General features: G+C 46.6%; 1 protein-coding gene across 1 annotated transcript in view; it reads left to right on the forward strand.

Annotated features, from left to right (window-relative positions):
- Window positions 1–20,310, forward strand: part of CDC42BPG (CDC42 binding protein kinase gamma) — a 101,408-nt gene that overhangs the window by 55,871 nt on the left and 25,227 nt on the right. The window contains exons 10-20 of the mRNA XM_078382022.1: window positions 2,634–2,752; window positions 3,837–3,932; window positions 8,188–8,309; window positions 9,787–10,029; window positions 14,143–14,253; window positions 14,384–14,568; window positions 15,458–15,527; window positions 16,475–16,587; window positions 17,263–17,377; window positions 18,034–18,182; window positions 19,578–19,666. Coding sequence (XP_078238148.1) covers window positions 2,634–2,752; window positions 3,837–3,932; window positions 8,188–8,309; window positions 9,787–10,029; window positions 14,143–14,253; window positions 14,384–14,568; window positions 15,458–15,527; window positions 16,475–16,587; window positions 17,263–17,377; window positions 18,034–18,182; window positions 19,578–19,666 — 1,412 coding nt within the window. The remainder of the gene's footprint in view (window positions 1–2,633; window positions 2,753–3,836; window positions 3,933–8,187; window positions 8,310–9,786; window positions 10,030–14,142; window positions 14,254–14,383; window positions 14,569–15,457; window positions 15,528–16,474; window positions 16,588–17,262; window positions 17,378–18,033; window positions 18,183–19,577; window positions 19,667–20,310) is intronic.

The following is a 20,310-nucleotide window of genomic DNA, read 5'->3' on the forward strand; positions in this document are numbered from 1 at the left end:
TATCTGGATAATGAAAAGACAGATGAGGCAATGGAGAACTTACATAAAATCAGGAAGACGGCTTGCTCTTATTTGGTCCAACAACCATGATACTAAAGGTATCAGTGGTGCAAACCCTTTAATACCCAACAAAAGGTCCAACCCTCCTCCGGCTTCTTCTGGTAATTCCTGCTTTCAGGTCACAGGCTCCTGTCCAGCGTCGGCAAACTTTCTGCCGACCCGCAAAGAAAGGCGAACAGTACCTTTGATTGTCTTATTCTGGACTATCCATCCAACCTTTCTCACCACCACCGGCTAGCCCACTTCTTCGACAAGTGGTCTCTCACCACCAAAGGCACTTGGGGGCTTGCCATCATACGTTCTGGTTACCTCCTGGAGTTCACGGATCTCTCTCCTATTGGCCAACTCAAACTTACAACTTACGCACCTGCTCTAGAGGATGAGATACCTATTCTTCTCCAGAAGCAGGCTATCCAATGCCTTCCCCCTCAAGAGGTTCCAGACGGTTTCTATTCCCGCTATTTCGTGGTTCCCAAGAAAGATGGCGGTCTCCGGCCAATCCTGGACCTCAGACTACTGAATACTTACCTCCATCCAAGGCGTTTTCGTATGGTCGCCCAGGATTCCATCATCCCTCTTCTTTGTCAAAACAATTGGTTCATTGTTATAATGACCAATTTTGCCGCTCTATCATTTCTAATTTTGTAATCTGTTTGTGTAATCTTTGGACATTCACAGATGAGGTGCGACACAGTTTCATCTTTTTCTTGACAGAACTGACATTTGCTGTTATCACTAATTCCTTGAATCTTAGCTTTCATCACATTGGTTTGGAGTGCTTGTTCTTATGTAGTAAAAATCTGATTTCTTTCTTAATGGTCCCCAGTTTTAGCCTTGCCCATGTTGAATTACTATCCTGCTTTCCATCAATATTTCTCAGGTGTTGTCCATGTAGTGGTTTATTTTTCCAACTGTTTATTTTCCAGTTGTTGTTTCTTATATTGAGCCTTTGTTTCTGTTGTTTTCAAAATATTCTCCATTTCAATCTCCTTGAGTACTTTTTCTCTACTTGTACTAGTATAATCATTTAGGCTTTCTTTTTCCTCCACTATTATCTGCTGTATATGCAGTAACCCATGTCCTCCATTTTTGTAGTAAATATAATTTGTCCACATCAGTTTTTGGATGTAGTACATGTTCATTAGTTTCTGTGTTTTTTGATTCAATTCTTTTAATTCATTTTGGGTCCTATCTGTTTTTCCAGTTGGATATCTAATTACAGGAATTGTCCATGTGTATGGCTATGATTGTACAGTATTTCCACCATTTAATTTTGACTTTAAGATTTTCCGAAGTCTTTTGATGTATTCCCTTTCTGTCAGTTCTTTAACTTTTGTTTGCAGGAAGTTATCTGCTTCTAGCATTTCAAGATACAGCGTTGCCCCGCTTGACAACAATAATCTGTTCCAGGAAAATCGCTGTTAAGCGATATTGTCGTCAAGCAGAAAAAACCCATTGGAATGCACTGAAAACTGGTCAGTGCGTTCCAATGGGGGAAATACCTCATAGTCCAGCAAAGATTGCCCATAGAGAACCGCCGATCAGCTGTTCAAAATCGCTGTAATGCGAAGCTTCCCTCCAGAAAGTAGCCATTTTGAGAAGGGAGGGAAGCCATTTTGCGGAACCGGAAAAATCATCATATAGCGAACAAACGGTTCACAAAGCAGGCTCCTGATCAATGTGAAGCGAAAAAACCCATTAGAACCATCATTTTGCGATTGCAATAGTGATCGCAAAAATGTCATTGTTAAGCGATTTCACGTTATGCGGGGTAAGCATCTAGTGGGGCACCACTGTATTTATATGAAATCACTTCATATTGATTTTATAATATTGCCATTTTTTAAACTCTATTCCATCTAGTTTTTGGATCTTGCTACGTTGTATAGACAGAGCTGCACATTTGTCAATTCCAAATTTCATTTAGATATTTTCACTAAATATTTGCACTATGTTTAACAGTGATTCTATCTCAGTAGAACTTTTTGCATATAGTTTTAGGTCATCCATGTATAACAGATGATTGATTTTTCCTGCGTGTTCTGAAATACGATAGCCCAATCCAATTTTATTTAAATTATTGCCATGGGGATTAGTGAGATGTTAAACAGTTGTGGTGACAAAGAGTCTCCTTGAAATATTCCTCTTTTGAGGCTGACTTCCCCAAGTTTATCAGCAGCGGCATCAGCAGCATCATTAAAGTTATCTAAAGCTTTCCTACAGAGCCCTCCAACAACTGTATGCATGCATCTATGTTTGTAAGCTCCTTGCTTGGCAATGGAACAATTTACCAGTTATGTATAATTTTGAGAAAATAGAAAAAGCAGCCGCATGAATCATGATCCCTCCATAGAAAGCCAAGTTCTGGCCCTTATGGGATCTCGCTAGGACTTGCCTGACACTCTGACTGTGACCCCACATTGTATCACATAACAAATATGAAGAATCATATCTCAGTTGTCATGGTTCACTTCATCCTGAGGCCCACCCAGTTTGTGTAGCCTGGCAGGGCCTTTTTGTTTGCCAAGGGGCTGAGGGCCCTGACCTTCATTGCCTCTTGCTTTTCTTGCAAGCCTCCTGTTGGAGAAGCAGCCTGCAGCCTCTCCCTCCAGCGCCTCTAGCACAGGGAAGCTGGAGAAGAAGATCTGCCATCTGGAACGGGAGAAGATGGAGTTGAGCCAGAAGCTGCAAGGTATGTCCTCCCAGTAGCTGCACCGGCTGCCTCCCAGCCTTGCAGATTTTGCCTTGGAGGAGAAAGTGGGACTCCTGGACCCTTGGCTAGCCTGCCGCTCAGTCTGAACCCTTGCTTCTGCCACAGCTTAGTCTGGGGTCAGATGAAATTACAGCAAAGAAAAGGGTACTGCATAGGTACAGAATGCCTGGCTAAAGAAGGAAATCCCATTCTTTATGTCAGGGCAGGTTATCACATGTGGCCAGTGGGCAGTGTGTGTGTCCTGCAGGGTTATTCTGCACCCTGTTTTCAGTGCTTTTTGCTCCCTTTAGAGTGCTTCTCTTCTTCAAACGTGATTTCCAGTTCTTACCGTCCTTACTCCTATTTTCACTTTTTTTGTTGCAGAGCTTTGAAATTTTTGTTAAAAATCTCTAGCTTTGCAGCAGAAGTGCAGGAACTTACAGAACAGAATTAGCTTCCAGACTCTTGTACATTGCAAGAGTAATACGAGGATTAATTACATTTGAAAGCTGCAAGGATGAAGCATTTTGAAATGCAATGTAACCAAAGCTGGCATTTAATGTGGAAAAGTTTCATGCTTGGGTTTGCTTGTTAAATGTCTTGTTAAATTGTTGATGCAGATTTGATGCAAAGTTTTCTTTGCATAACTATATTGCAAACCATGCAGAGGTACTGTCGGGGGCAATATAGAAGTCAAAGCAATAAACAAAAAACATGAAACTTTTTTCAACTCTTATAATTCTGCTCTGTTGTTTTTAAATTTTTTTACTATTGATTTTATTTGCCATTTTTAATATAATACTTGTGGGAATTCATTTTTTTTAATATTTATATACTTTATATGATGTAACCTGTCTTGGGTCTTTTTCATGAGAAAGGCACAGTAAAACTATTTTAAATAAATAAAGAAACAACTTGTTTAAAAATAACTTTTGACATTCCAGTTAAGTTCATGAAACTAAAACACTGGCCAAAACTCACTTAGAAAAACAAGTTATTTTTGTAAACCATCTGCCAAACCATGTAGTCAGTTTTCCAGCTTTCTTCTTGTGTTTTCTGGGTTCTTTATGGCACCTTGGTACAGATGCTCTGGCAAAGGCACATTTGAAGACTCCAGCCAAGGACCTGGAGATCAGAAGCCTCCAGAATGAAAGGGCAGCTTTGCAGCAGCAGCTAGCAGGTAACGGTCAGAAAGAGTTATGTAAGGGCCCCCTTTGGAACCAAAGAAAGAAAGAAAAATTCCCTGTCTTTCAGCTGTTGATAGGAGACAGAACATTTACTAGTTCCTGTTGCACAGTTCTGAATGTTCAGTTAAATTCCTGTAGCTGCACAGCAGAAGTGTCGGGATTCAGAGAGCAGAATAGCTTCAAGTTTCCCCGGAGTAGTCCACCCCTTTGACTCATCAACTGGCACTTATAGTCTCAACAACTTACTTAATAGGAAAAAAAATCATGGTTTCCATGAATTCACACCAATGGGTAACTTTCTGTGCTCGTGTGTATCCTTGGAACCTTCTAGAGCTAAAAACCATAAGATCGTTAGAGGCCCTGCCCTCCCACATCTCCTGTTCATGTCTTTAATGGTCCTCCTCCCTCAGTTCCTTTTGGCCACCGCCTAGGAATCTAGGAACTTTCTGAGGCTGCCACCCTTAGCTGCTTCTTACCTTGTATGTGATCTTCACCTCCGTGAGTTTTTTTCTCCCTGTGAAAACAAAGATTGGACTATTCTTAAAGCCCTTGTCCAATTTGTTCTTCCTTTCTCTGCCCTTGTGGGAACCCTCCCCCCCCCCGCTCTGCCCTCCAAGGCCTTGAGGGGCCCCTTCCAAAAGTGCCACCGATGTAGCAATAAACTCCCCTTGACAGATGAGCACTCTCTTTGCCTTTTTTTTTTTGTCTTGGGGAGTGACACGAGCCCCAATCCTCCTCCCAGCTTTGCCGTGGATTTCCCAAAGCCACTCTTAAACACCAGCTGGACCACCTAAAAGTGTACCTCTGGGAAAGCCTCCCTTCGGGTCCTGGCTCATAGGGATCCATCCTGCAATGCGCTACTGGCTCCAACCCCCCAAGCCCACTCCCTCTTCATCACCCTCCAAGCCTTCCAGCTCAAAATCTTCAAGATTGAAGGATTGACCTCGAAGACCTTGCCCCCCCACTACAAAAACCCACAGATTACTGTTCCCCCCCCCAAGGCGTCACCAAGACTCCTTCCCTGTCATCTGATGAGAACAACCTCAAACTCCGGGACCACCCCCATCCCCTGTCTTCAGCCAATCCCCCACTGGGTCAGGGGGCAACCCTCCTCTCCTGTTACTTCTGCCTCTCCATCAGCTTCTCCCCAACACACGGTCCTTCATCAACTTGTCCGGCAAGACCTTACCTAGAAGCCTCACCTTCCTTCTGGGCTCCCAAGACCTGAGGACTATCCTGCTCATCACCATCAAGCTTACTACCCTTCAGAAACCTATTGAGACTACAGGAGAGGCTCGAACCGGGAGCATCTGCCTATTACCCCCACCACTGCCTCGGAATGCCTTGGGCCTCTCCCAACTGGTGCTTGCGCCTCTGCTTCACAGTTGGTTGCCATCCAGAGTATTTATTTATTTATTTATTTATTTATTTATTTATTTATTTATTTATTGGACTTATATACCGCCCCATAGCGCTACAAGCACTCTCCGGGCGGTTTACAATTTTAATTATAAAGGCTACACATTGCCCCCCCAGCAAGCTGGGTACTCATTTTACCGACCTCGGAAGGATGGAAGGCTGAGTCAACCTTGAGCCGGCTACCTGGGATTTGAACCCCAGGTCGTGAGCACAGTTTTAGCTGCAGTACAGCGTTTTAACCACTGCGCCACGAGGCTCTTAATGGCCGGCAGATGGTCTTTGGCTCCTTCTGGGTGTAGGCACGATGGTCTGGTGCGGTCCCAGGGGCAGCTCCGGTCTGAAAGCTTTCTCTCCCCCTAGGCCAGGTGGTTGATGTTGAGAGGGGGTGAGGCAGCCAGGAGCAGCAGGCCGCAAGGCCTGTAACCACAGAGGGAGATCCAGTAGGGGCCCAACCACAGACTCACTGCCTCTCACACAGTGAGCTATGGCCGGCAGATGATCTTTGGCTCCTTCTGGGTGTAGGCACGATGGTCTAGTGCGGTCCCAGGGGCAGCTCCGGCCTGAAAGCTCTCTCTCCCCCTAGGCCAGGTGGTTGATGTTGAGAGGGGGTGAGGCAGCCAGGAGCAGCAGGAGTATCTCCTGGAGCTATTACTATCAAGACTGTCCTGCCTTGTTGGATGCTTCTTGTGGGCAGTGATGCAAGCCAACATCTACCTCCATGAGCCTGTGCCACCACTGCCCCCCCCCAGCTTGAGCTGGCCTCTATGTTGCCTGTAGCTTTGACATTGGCCCCCTTGAGACCTCTCCCCAAGTGGCATCGCCTCAATTCCAGAATGTCTTTGGCCCTGGAACCTAAGCATCCTGGGCTACACCATGATCATTGGATGCCACCTCCACCACCACACGGCCCTGAGACTCCTCCTTGCACCCGGACTTTGGCTCCGAGCCAGCTTCCATGCCCTTCCTCCACCATCTGTCTGGCTGGACCCATACTATAACTATGGTTCTTTGAGTAGATCTTCGTGAATTCACACATCCTTCCCTCATTCCCTCTTGTCACACTGCTTCTTAGTGGCAGTTGGGGAGCTGAGGAAGGGCCATTAGAAGTGGAAACAGGCAATGTGGGAAGGTGGGCCCTCTAATGATCTCTGGATTTTTAGCTCTGTAAGGTTCCAAAGATTCGTGTTTACACAGAAGGTTACCCATTAGTGTGAATTCAGAGATCCATTCAAAGAACCATAGTTCTGGTAAGTAAACTATCCTTTCATTACTTACAATTGAACAGATCAAACAGCAAACTGACAAACATGACTGCTTTCGGAAAACAGACTTCAACAGACTCGCTGTCTGTTTCCAACAGACAAAAAAGAGGGAAAGAGACACTGAGCCGAGAGTTGGGGCTCTCTTTTGATTTCAGAGACAGAAGGGGACAATTGGCTAGTGCTGGATAAATTGACAGACACCCCAGCCCAGAAAGGTTCCTCCCAGCCAAACCTACTAAAGGCAGCATTCAAGGTTGTAAAAACTCCCAAAAGTTCCAGGTTCTTCTTCCTCTAATGTTAGGAATTTTCAACTGAAATTCTGTCCACTGGGAGGTGAAACTCACTGGATAATCTTCCTGGGATGTTCTCTGAACCTCTTTGGCTTCGCCTTCCTTGCAGGGGGCAGTTGTGAGGGGACAGTTGGAGAGGGAGGGCAGCCACATGTGATGCCTCTTGTCCTAATTGAAAGAAAAGCCAGCTGTCCATATAATCCATAAAATAACTCAATAAAGAGTGAAGCCAGGTGGTGAGTGCCCCCAGTGGTGAAGCCCCTTTAAAAAAGAAAAATGGAAAAGAGGGACTCAGAGTATCAGAGTTCCTGTAGATTTGTGGGGACTTCTTTATTCTTAGTATAAGAGGCCTTCCGAAAGGGTGTGGGAAGCAAGTACAGTGGTGCCTCGCTTAACGGGCGCTCCGTTTAGCGACAAAACCGCATAGCGATGAACTTTTTGCGATCACAAAAGCGATCGCTTTGCAATGTTTCCGGTGAGGTTTTTTTTTTTTGCTTTGCGATGATCGGTTCCCTGTTTCGCTTACTGATCATCGCAAAGCAATGATTTTTTAACAGCTGATCGGCAGTTCCAAAGTGGCTGCCGGGTAAAAAAAAAATGGCCGCCCGCTGTGTTTTTGCACGGATTCCTTGCTTAAGAGGCAGTGAAAATGGCCGCTGTATGGAGGATCTTCGCTTTAAGGTCAGTTTTTAGCCCATAGGAACGCATTAAACAGGTTTTAATGCATTTCTATGGGCTTTTTAATATCGCTTAGCGACGAAATCGCTTAGCAGCTATTTTTGCTGCACGGATTAAGGTCGCTAAGCGAGGCACCACTGTATGAGCAGGTGTTCAAGCCATGCGTCTCATCCTAAACCAGGTTAAAATGTGACAGAGAACCAGTTGCCTTTGTCTTGGCGCTGCTAATAAACTGACCTGACCATGTGCAAAATGTCCTTTCTCTCCCCTCTGAGTAAGAGTGGCTGATTCCTCATGTCTGGGGCTAGAGCAGTGGCTCCCAACCTTGGGCAAGCCAGGTATTATTGGACTAGAACTCCCAGAAACCCAGGCCAGCACAGTTGGTGGCAAAGGCTTCTGGGAATTGAAGTACAAGAACATCTGCGGTTACCCAAGTTTGGCTACCACTGGGTTAGAGGACAGCGCATTTGCATCTGGAGGTGGGAGTCCCAGCCAGTGCCAATGCCGACTTGGGCATTTGGGGAGTTGCCCGGGAAAGAGATGAATGTCTGCCAGCCTCTGGGGCCTGCTGAACACCTTCTGTTCTTCTTTTCTGACAGAGAACCAGCTGGAGACTGACAGGGCCCAAAGGCAGCAGCTGGACAGGGTGGCATCGGGGCAAGTGAAGACCTTGGAGGAGCGTGTGAAGTTTCTGGAACAGGAAAAGAGTGAGGCCCTCCAGGTACAGAAAGTCACCTGGGTCCAGCATCCTGCACCAGGTCCCGTGAAGAAATGAGAAACATGTTGTGTTGTTTTTTTTTTTGGACTGCTGCTTCCAGAATCCCATTGGCTCGGCTGCCTGTGGCATTGTGGGAACTGTAGATCCAAAATAAAAACCTTTCTGTCTCTGGTCTCCTAGCAGCTTGGCTCCAGTTTTTGGTCCAAGAAAGCCACTGCCTGTTTGAAGAGAGCTCTCTCGTCCTTTCGCAGGAACAAGGATGACCTCTTCTAACACATTCAGGGGTGGGGGCAGCCGAGAAGGAAGGGAACTCCAAAGGGGGGGTGCACAAGAAGAAGAGGAGTAGCAGCCTCGTGTTTGGGTGAGGGTGGAAGTTTGCAAAAGTACGGCCCAGCTTGTACGCTGGTTGGGGGGGGTGCTTGTGCAGGGATGCTCCTAGGTAGAGGCCGTCGTGCTTGGCCCTTTTGGATAGGATATACTAAGCACACTCTCAGTGCTATCACTGATCAGCAATAGCACGGATCCCTGATCAGTAATAGCGATGGGATTTCCTTCAGTTCCTTGTTAAACGTTTACAGTCCAGATAAAGCTGACGAGTCACAGTTCTTGTGTCAAGAGGGGAGAAGGTGTCTGAAACTGTAAGGTTTTGATCCAGGTTCTATGTGTCAAATTTGTCAGTTATGGTAAATATTAATTTTATCACATTTATATAATTGTAAATAATAGATATGATAAAATTTTATATAACAATAACATATACAATTGTGTGTTGTTTGACAATTGAAAATGCTCAGCAGTCATCACTCTTAATCAGCATGGGCGTCCCCATTTCCAGGTGAGGCTGAGACTGACACCTTGGTTACTCACTGAAATAGACTCATCGTAAGGGTTGAGATTTGCCTATTCCTTTCTCTTCCTGCCCCCCCCACCACAAAAGATTCTTAACTTACTTTAAATATAAGTAGAAAAATGAAGGGATCTTGCACTGAAAACAGCCAGTCAGTTAAAAGCAACACTGTCAGAAATGAGAACTAGAAACCTGCTTTCTTTTACAAGGCCAAAGACCTCTTTTGAGATTTTGAATATTTGGAGGAAAACCAACAGACTCTGCTCTAGTAACTTGAATTCTCTGGATCAGCCGATTCTAAGCCAGTACCATCCAAATGTTTCAAATGACAGCTCCGTCCCCATCCCCCCCTCTCAGCAAGAATGGATGATGCATCTGTTTGGGTGAGAGCTGCTCTAGATTGAATCATACAGTTGGAGGGGGACCTGAAAGGATGTCTCGTTCAGGGAGTCTGCAGCTAAGATTGCTAGCCATCAGAGCCTGCCAGGAATAGGAAGACTCCAGGTCCCAGGATTGTTCAAACTGGCTGAAGTTTTCTAGAAATGGCAGGCCCAATCTAGCATTCCCACCCCCCCATCTCTGCCTCCCAGCGACACAGAAGCAATGGTGAAAACAGTTTTCTTTATGGGACAGGATCTGGCCGAAGCCCAGGAGCAGCTTCGCGCTCAGGCCTGGGAGCTCCAGGAAGAACAGCTCCGGCAGAAGGAGACGGCCGAGGAACTGCGCAGCGCCGAGGCCAAGTGCGGGGAACTGCGGGCCCAGCTGTTGAGACACTCGAGGCAGCTGAGGGAGAGGCTGGAGGAGACGGAGGCAGCAGCGCGGCGGGTGGAGGGGCTGCGCAAGGAGCTTGCCCGCAGTGAAAGTGGACGCAAGGAGGTAGGTAGCTGCACACGGACATCCTCCTGCCTTCTCCCCTTCCTTAGTCCCTTCTCTTCTTTTCTATCCCAAGTTAGGAAACTGATGACTTGGCAGTTAGAAGTGGAGCTGCCTTAAGAATTCAAAGGCCTTCAATTAGGTTTTGCAGCCCTGCAGAATACATATTTCCTTGCTTTGGTTTGCTGATTACCGTATTTGCCGGCGTACAAGATGACTTTTTTGGCCCAAAAAACATGCCTCCAAGTGGGGGAGTCGTCTTGTATGCCGGGTGCACTTCATTTGGGCCAGGAAGGAGCTGCTGCCGCCGCCGTTGAGTGAGTGACGCAGGGCTGCACTGCCTGGGGAGGAAGGCAGGCAGGCAGGCAGGCAGGCAGTCAGTCCGGATGGAGGGAGGGAAGCAGAGCCGGCCATGCCTGAGCGGCCAGAGCCCACCACCAGGCTGCCTGCCGCTCTGCGCTGCTCAGCCAGCGGTGCGCTCGCTCACCCGCCCCCCGCCCGCTTCCCCTTCTCCTCCCACCACCCACCCAGTCGCTTCCCCTCTTCCTCGCCCTCCTCCCTGCTGGCCATGAACTTCCAGGGCGGGCCTGGGCAGAGCCCCGGGCAGCCGCTGCCACAGCAGAGCCATCCACTCTATATTTTGAGTGGAAATGTTGGGGGGGTCGTCTTATATGGCCAGTTGCCTTGTATGCTGGCAAATACGGTAATAGAGTTCAGAAGGCACATTGTTGGTGAGGTATGGCAATTTGGGGGTTGCCTGACACCTTGTTAATCCGCTTGTCCATGAATCGGACTCTTCCTCCATCCTGCTCATTTCTGTCAAAACTGACCAGCAGTGGCTCTCTGGCATTCTTGGCAAGAGGATTTTTTTTTAAAGCTCGGATCTGAGTTGCTATGTGGGGTTGTATCTGAAAGCCTTTACATGTAAAGCAGGTATCCTGACTAGTGGTGTGCTCCAATGCAAATCTGCAGACTTCTGGGTCTTGCCCCCTAGAGAATGGCTTTCAGGTTACAGTATTTACCTCCAATGCTGCAGTGCTTCCTGGGAGTTGTAGTTCTTTGGGAAGCAACTCTGTAAAGCCTAATGGCTAGGGAGACTATGGCTGAAATCCTGTTGCTTTACATAATTAAGTCACAACTAGAGTTTACCTATTGACTCGGTTGAATATACAGAGGTGTTTACTCACCAAATCCCAACAGATGTGAGCCTACTCTAGTTGCTATGGCAAGCAACAGGATTTCAACCTATGACTCCCAACATCCTGCTGTCAGTCAGCCCTTCCCCATAATGTGACCAACCAGCAGCGGCCAGGCCCTCCTGGGTATGAAATTCGCTGGTAGCCATAGTTTCTCTGCCCATTAGGCTCTATAGAGGGTGCCTGCCAAAGAACTACAACTCCCAGGGAGCACTGAGTCCCAGCTCAGTTCAATGGAATTGACGTAAGTGTCGACTTTGTCATTTGGCCATTGATTCAGTGGCTGGAATCCTGTTGCTTAATGTAGAAAACTGCTGCTAGAGTAACCCCTTGAGACGGTATTTACTCTGATTCAGGGGGTACCTTAAATCAAAGAAACCTACCTTACTTGTGACTTGCTATGCTAAGCAACAGGATTCCAGCCAATGGATCTACTCTGCTTGAGACTAGCAACAGGATATTGGCCCCAGAAACAACTTTTTTTTAGCTTTCGTCCCCTCCCGTCATAATCTGCTGGATAGCTCAGTCATTTAGGCACCTGGCCGTGGAGGCAGAGGTCAGGAGTTGGATTCCTCACTGTGCATCCTTAAAAGGGGCTGGACTTGATGATCCATAGGACCCCTTCCAACTCTGCATTTCTAAGACGGTGATGATGGGGATTAAGTACTGTATACCAATGACAACTGCCTTGCACAGCAGGGTGTAGCACTAGCCCATAGAGTCCTTCCTATACAGTGGTGCCTCGCTTAGCAATGTTAATTCGTTCTGCAAAAATCACTGCAGAACTATAACGTCGCTAAGCGAAATAAAAAAAGCCCATAGAAACGCATTAAAACGTGATTACTGCGTTCCTATGGGATTAAAACTCACCTTTAAGCGAAGATCCTCCATAGCGCAGCCATTTTCGGTGCCTCTAAAGGGAGGAATCCGTCCCTAAATACAGCAGGTGGCCATTTCCCCCCCGGCGTCCATTTTTAAAAATGCCGATCAGCTGGCCGAAAATGGAGGCTTTGCAATGATCGCTTCCCTGCAATCATCGCAAAGCGAAAATACCCCATAGGGACCATCGCAAAGCGATCGCTTTTGCGATGGCAAAAAGTCCATCGCAAAGCAATTTCTTCGCTCAGCAGAGCGATCGCTATGCGGGGCACCACTGTATAAAGATATCACAAAAATGCTCTCTTCTGGATTTGCCTTTTGTGGGTCTCATCTTAAGAAGTTTGTTCACTGGATTTGCAAAGCCATGCACTTAAGCTGTGGGCTGCTAGTTCCTGACCTCTCTAGAAGATCAACAGCTGAATGTGAAGCTGATGCAACTTTTCTATAGCATGCATGCCTCCCACATCAACATCAGAGCATCTTGGGGTGCCCAGCCAGCCGTTTTCCCTTCCTTCCCCAGCTGAGCTCTTCTTGACCTGTTGGCAACTTCGTTATTTCTTTATTGATTTTCCCCCCTAGTAATTGAAAACAGATATAAAATAATGATCACCCTGTTAGGTTTGAGACCAGAAGGAGCTAGACAACTGCAGGGCAAAAGTGAGCATATAGGCAGGCAGTGAAAAAACCTTCACAAATACATACCAGTACAGTGGACCCTCAACTTACGCAATTAATCCGTATTGGAACAGTGGCTGCAGGTCGAAAAGTCTGTAGGTTGAGTTTCCATTGACCTACAATGCATTGAAAACCGATTAATGCCGTAACGGGCCGTTTTTGTTCCATTTTGTTTTTTTTCTGGTCTGTAGGTCGATTCTCAGGCTGCAAGTCGAACCTAAATTTTGCAGCCAGAGAAGTCTGTAACTCGAAAAGTCTGTAAGTCGAGGGTCCACTCTAGAGGGAAGAGGGCTTGCAAGAACGATGCCTGGCCTAAGAAAGGGGATGCCCATTTAATGTTTTGCATACAAAAGGTCCCAAGTTCATTGCCCAGCACCTCCGGGGCAGAGCTAGGAAAGATTCCCCCCCCCCGCCACAAACAAACTGCAGTTGATCAGTTCTAGAAAGGCAGCTGTGTTGGTCTGTTACAGCAGAAATGACAAATAATTTTGTGAAAACTTCAGTCCTATCAAGTTTTATTTTTTTCTACTCCTTCATGAACTGCAGACTTCTTTTGTTGTCGTATTTTAACCTCTTTTCTCCAGGATATGTGTCTGAAGCAGTGGGGTTCAGTCCATGCAAGTTTATGTCGAATAAATCTTGTTGGGATTTTGGTGTGTGTGTGTGTGTGTGTGTCACAAGACTCTTTGTCATTTTTGTTGTTGTTCGGTGTTGTGGGCTGTCAAGTTACCCCTGCCTTATGGCGAACCCATGAATGAGCAATCTCCAAAATGTCCTGTCCTCAACAGTCCTGCTCAGCTACCTGTGGTTTCTTTTAGGGAGTCAGTCTGTCTTTCATTTGCTCTTCCTCTTCTCCTACTGCCCAAAACCTATCCCAGGATTATTGTTTTCCCCAGTAAATATTTCCTTCTCCTGATGTATCCAAAGCAGGACAGCCTCGGTTTCAAGAGTTTTGCCTCCATGGATAGTTTAGGCCTGATTTGATCTAGGACCCATTTGTTCATCTTCCTGGCAGTCCAGAGTATCCACAAAGGTATTCTCCAGCACCATACTGTATTTCAAACACATTTCAAACAAATCAGGGTTTTCCCCCCTGTCAGCTTTCTTTACTGTCTAGCTTTGTAATATTTTTACTGTTGGTTGTTGTTGACTGAGGAAGGGAAGGAAACCTCCAGCCTATGAACCAGACCCGGCTCTTGGAGGGCCTAATTGTTGGCCCACTGGAGCATTTGGAGTCTCCAGGGTCCAACGTTTGTATCTGGCCGTGGAATTCCTTGGCTATCCCAGTGGAAAAGGGTGGGTTGTGCATGGTGGCGGCTCAGATGCTGTTCCAGGCTGAGAAAAAGGTGTTTGCCCCCCTCTGTAGCTGGAAGCTCGGATTGAGGGTTTGGTCAATGAAGTCTCCAAGCAGCGGAAGGGGAAGGAGAGGTCTGAGCACCAGCTAAGGAGACTGAAGCAGGAGTTAGAAGACCTGAAAGTAAGTGCCTAGGATGGGGGTGGGGTGGTGGTGGAAGTGTCTGGGGACACCCCCATGGTGAGCAACAATCGTCGCATGCCCAGCGTGCCCAGTGAGCCAACCCCTTGCAATGGCTTTGCCGCTCCTGCAGGGCAAACAGAGCACACCTCTCCTCCGTGGCTCCGGCTCCCGGCGGTCGGTGGATGCCTCCTGCACCCCCAAGGAAGAGGTGCGGGGCTTACGGGAGCTGCTGAAAGCAAGGGAGAGGCAGCAGGAGGCGATGCAGGCAGAGATGGCTCAGCTTCGGGAGCAACTGGAGGCAGCCAGGGTTGAGAGGTGAGGAGGGGAAAAAGGGAGGGCGAGGCAGAAGGAGGACCTCTTCCAAACCACCAGCACTCCCCCTAGGCGGTGGGCAGGGGCAAAGTGGACGCCTCTTTCTTTTTTTTAAATGCGGGGAGGAGGTGCAGGTTGCAGAGCCGGGAAAAGTTATGTGTTGGGGTTTTTTTTGGCTCCCAGAATCTGCCTCAGCCAGCATGTGCAAGAGCAGCAAAGAGGGGGCTGTTAGCTGCGTGGCATAGTTATAGCAGTTTGATTCCACCTCTGTTGTCATGACTTCATCATAGGGCAATCCTGGGATTGGTAGTCAGGCAAAGGATTTTGGACATCTACCCTACAGAGCCCTTGTGCGCTTCCCTCCATGGCTGCACCAAATTCTAAGCCGCCCCCCCCCAAACTACATAGCCCAGCATGACCTAATACAGAGCCAGAACAAGTCCCATCGGACTGCTGTAACAGTGCAATGCTGAATCAAACTGCTCTAAGTGTCTAGTGTACTGTGCTCCCCCGAAAATAAGACAGGGTCTTATATTAATTTTTGCTCCAAAAAAAGCAGTTGGGCTTACTTTCAGGTGATGTTTCATATTTTTTTCATGTACAACAATCTATGTTTATTCAAATACAGGCATGTCATCTTCTGGTTGCTGCACAAGGGTGGAGGGCGAGGTTTCACTTAACTAGGGCTTATTTTTGAGGTAGGGCTTATATTACGAGCATCCTGAAAAATCCTACTAGGGCTTATTTTCAGGTTGGGTCTTATTTTCAGGGAAACAGGGTAGACACACTCTTGATTCCAAACGCCCAGGTTCTCTTCCTGGCTTCAAGAAGGGATTTGGGAGATGAAATCTCACCTTTCTCTTTCTTTCCCTAATTGGTCTTCCTTGCGCAGGCGACAGAACCTTGATCTGAAAGAGCAGAATGTAGACAGGAGCCAGACCACCCTGCACTTACTGGACCAAGTAAGTATGCTCAAACTTTTTGAATGTGCTGCTATGTTCAGGAGCCCTGAGAGTCTTTGATTGGTCTTTGATTGGCCATGGCTGTCACTGCAGTTTCTGTACACATCAGCAGGAGAAGGATTTAAGGCTCTGGCCTCATCTGCAACACCCTTTGGGCTTCTTCTGGGCTAGGAAAAGTGCGCTAGTTGGAGTCTCCGTCAGTTAGCATGGCCCTCGAGAAGAGAAGCAAACTGAGGGAGTATTGTGGGAGGTGGAGGTATCTATTGTCAGCTGTCCCCATTGCAAGGCAAAGTATTTTGGAGTGTGTTCATCCTGAATGGAAAATTAAGATCCATTAGCTTTACAAAAGACCCACTTTGGGTTGGTTTGGTGTTTGGGATTCATACAACGGCTTGGATTTCTGGACTGTGGAGACTGTAGAAATGAGCACATGCATTTTAAAACTCACCGTTCTTAACACTTGCTAAACTGTAACTGCCAACGCCAAGAAGATTTGTAACCCTGGTAGCTGCCAATAAATCTGAAATGTAAAATGGCTGACTATTGAGTGTTTGCTTTTAAAACTCTTGGTACTCTATACACTGAGGCCTAAAAACAGTTGTGAGTTCTAACTATTTTATTTTACCATCCCACCTTTCTGCTAGCATCCGGACTCAGAGTGACTCACAGCATGAATTAAAAAACAGGTGCCACAGTGCATTGCGATGTTAAAAGACCATTAAATGTTCATATTACAAACAGTTTAAAAGGCATTTTAATTCCAGTCAAAGAGATTTTTATTCTGTGTTGGTTTAACCATACAGCATTTGAGGCAATGGGTCTAAACTCTCATTGGAACTAGCCATGGAATTTAGATCCTAAAACATAATGGAGAGTATTTTTCTCCGGCTGGCGTCCATTTCACTTCCTCTGAAAGGGAGCCTTACAGGTATGAATGACTTTTGCAGGTGGGCTGCCTTGGCACTAACCATCCGCATCATGAGCGAGAGTGGGCCACCTCGGACGCAGACAAGACAGCTGTTGCCAACTGGCAGATGCAGATTGCAGACCTCTTGCAGTGGTGAGCACCCCCAGGGTGTGGGTTGACCAGGAGCTGAGGCATGATGGTGACCTATTGCTCTGAGCATACAGTGGTGCCTTGCTGGGGTTTTTCGTTCCGTATAGCGACGTTTCCGGATAGAGACGATTTATCCGGAATGGATTATCGTCACTATGCGGGGCACCACTGTAGATGGAATCCCACTCTGTTATCTTTCTGCCAGCAAGACATTATCTTTTTTATTTAGGGAAACCTGTAAATTAGTCTGCAGCTGAAGGGAACGGAAGGGATTTGGTGACAGCAATATCTTTTTGTTGGATTTTCAATCATTTTTAATTGATTGGTGCTTAGTTTATATTTTAATCAATATTTAGTTTACTCTATATTTTAGTATTGATAGCTTTAGTATTAAAATGTCCTTTTTCTTTTTTCTTTTCTTTTGATGTCTGGTATATCTTTTGAAATATGGGTAATAATAAAGCCCTTCCTGATGCAGCTGGAGGAGCGTGAGAGGGTGGCCTTCCAGATGTTGCTGGGTGGCATTGCCTATCAGCCCTAGGCAGCTTAGCTAATTGGTGAGGAATGACGGGAGAAAAAGTACAGAGGACCCCATATTCCCCATCCACAGTACTACGCCATTATGTGTGCTGGATCTCCAGCCCTTGAGTTTTGCCTACCTGTTTACTCCTCTGTTAGGGTGAGCGACGAGAAGGAGTCTCGGGGCTACCTGCAGGCCATGGCCAACCGCATGATGGAAGAAGTGGAGGCTCTGAAGCAGGCGGGCTCCCAGAGCCCTGGACCAAAAACTCCAGTAAGAGTCCTACCTGGTCTAAGATGTCTTGGAGAGATGCAGGTTCTCCTTTCTCCCTGCCACAGTTTTCCTTACCAATCCCCACCAATTTGCATCAGCTGGTGGGCCTGGGACCCTTTCCCCCTCTTCACCACCCTGCACCACCTTGTTTTCCCTGTTGCAGAGTTTGGAATCTCTTGTTAAATTAGTTGAGCAGCAGAAATACAGGGATTCTCAGAGCAGAATAGCTTCAGGTCCACTCCTTTTATTCTTCAATTGGCATAGTCTCAGTAACTCACTCTCAGACATTAGCAGTAGAAAGAATAAAAGCATTTATTTACATACAGTTGAACAGATCAGACAGCAGACTGACAAACGTGACTGCTTTCAGCAACAAACATCAAACTCTAGAGAGGGAAAAAGCACCGAGCAGAGAAGTTGGGGTTTTTTTTAAATCAGAGGGAGGAGGGAACTATTGGTTAACACTGCATAATTTGACATTCACTCCAGCAGAGAAAGGTTTCCCCCAGCCAAACAAAATAAAGGCAGCATGTGAGATTGCTAAAACCTCCAGCATTCCCTGGAGAGCTGTTGCTGCCAGTCAGAGTTGACAACCCGAGTTCTGTTCCAATATAAGCCAAACTTTTTGTCCTGTTCTTCTTCCTTACCTGGCGCAGGACACCCTCTGGAAGGCTCGTCGACTTCAAAAGGTGGAGGCCTCCGCCAAGCTGGAGCTGCAGTCGGCACTGGAGGCCGAGATCCGGGCCAAGCAGGGCGTTCAGGAGGAGCTGGATAAACTGAAAGTGGCCCACGTGGCACTGGAGCGGTGAGCAAAGATATGAGGGTGCGATGTGGCAGCACCCATGTTGTGTGTGAAAGGCAGGATGGGAAAATCAACCACTGTGGTCGAGGCTGTCCCCAGAAATTTTGCTGTCTTGAGGCAAAGGGCAAGATTGTGCTCCATCTCTTTAGACCTTGTCTAGAGGGGCGGGGTGTAAATCCAAATAAAGTAAAAGTAAAGTCTCTTTTCCACAGAGGGAAGCTAACTGGAGTGGCTATCTAGACTCACTTCAGCACTGATGATGGGCCAGCATCTTCAGCTGGAAAAGGAAGGAGCCTGCCATTGCTACCTAGCATCATCTACAGTAGTTGCTTTAAACATCCATTGATGAACTTTGCAAACACAGTTTCCCAAAATGTGTCTCTTCTTCAGTTATATAGCAGACATCATAAGCAGTTACTGTATAACAATGACAAAATCCTACAATATGCATACCCAAGACTTCAGCTGCACCAATACCGAAGTTGCTTGTAGAATTGCAAAGTTCAAGTGTCATTTTGATTCCAAATTCAGACAAAAGTCCAAGATATCTTCCTCAGCTAAATTGGGTATATAACTCCACATGCGAAATCTTCAAAATCCTAGAATAAAGTATGAATTCAATTGCGTATACATGAATTCATTGTGTGGATTCACCCCTTCAACACAACCATTGGGAAATATACCTAGACCAAGTTGGCAAGGGCCTTAGCAGTCTAACTGGCCTCTTCAGCTCTCCTGCTCCTTCTGATTCAAGTCACTTACTCTCAGCTGTGCTCTTTCCTGGTCCCACTATTTCATTATTGAATGCACAATGTCTCTTTTTCTCCAATGAGCTCAGTAGAATGCTCTCGGTTCTTCTGCTGCATGTTCTCCACAGAGAAATCTACTGTGTGAGGTAAATCAGAGACATGGTGAGAGAGAGAGAGGCTGGTTGAAGGTCGCTTAGCAAGTGTCATGGCACATTGAATGTGGACTTTCCAAGTACCTTTCCAACCTTCTAACAGTTGTAAACCAGAAATGGGGGAAGAATATTTTCTGGACTGCCACTCCCAGAATGCTCCACTAAGGATAAATGTTCTAGGAGTTGCAGTTAAAATACAAAACAAAGGTAGCCCTTTCCATAGTCCTTTAACACGGCAGGGGACTCATAAGCCTGCCACGGGTAGTTCATGGACTAAGCAAAGGGGCCTCAGCCCCCAGCATTTTGGGGTTGAGTATCTCCCTCCACCACTGCCAGGAGCAGTAGGTCTCCTTTTGTGGTTACTAGCAGCTCCTCGTTTGAGGAGTATTGGGATGGAGAACGGCCCTCCTCTCTTGACACTGAGCTTCTTTGCACCCCTAAAGTAATCTTTTTCTTTTTTTCCCTTTCACCCCCAACCCTGGATCTGCGTCCCAAAGCCAGTTGCAGGAGGCAGAGAAGCTGAGCCGAGCTTTGCGCCTGGAGCTGGAGAAGACGAGAGGGGAGCTGAAGGCCCGGACTCTGGAAAGTAAGATACCATCCAGAGTTGGCTATAGGCAGGGGAACGAGCAGAAGTATTTTAGAGGTGTGCAGTTAGTTAATTAGTTAGTTAGTTAGTTAGTTAGTTAGTTAGTTAGTTAGTTAGTTAGTTAGTTAGTTAGTTAGTTAGTTAGTTAGTTTTTTTGTTTTTTGTTTTTTGTTTGTTTGTTTGTTTGTTTTTTGGACTACCATTTCCAGAATTCCTTAAGGAAACAGCATGGGGGAATTCTGAGAGTTGTGGTCTTAAAAAAACACAAATCTACACATTTCATAGTTTTGCTCATTCGCCTCATTTTTCAGGCCCAGACAGTTTTCTCCCCCAACAGCCTTTCATGGCTACCCTCAGGGCCTGCCCTCTGAGGCCATAGTCTACCTTTTCCTCAGGGTGGGGGCCATCCCTGTTGACAGAAAGGGGGGGCTCTGAACAGAGATTTAGTGGAGCAGGGCTGCTCCAATTCTGAAAGAATTATTACCTGTTGCAGGGGACACTTTTCCCCCAGAGTGGCCCCAGAATGGGCAGATAATTTGAAAAGGGGGGGGAAAAGGGGGGGCTGTTAATACAGATCAACTATATTATTTTGACTCCTTGTACATCCCACCTACTTTTATTTTATTCTCACAACAGCCCTGTGA

This window comes from Pogona vitticeps, chromosome 15, assembly GCF_051106095.1.
Source record: "Pogona vitticeps strain Pit_001003342236 chromosome 15, PviZW2.1, whole genome shotgun sequence".
NCBI lineage: Eukaryota > Metazoa > Chordata > Lepidosauria > Squamata > Agamidae > Pogona > Pogona vitticeps.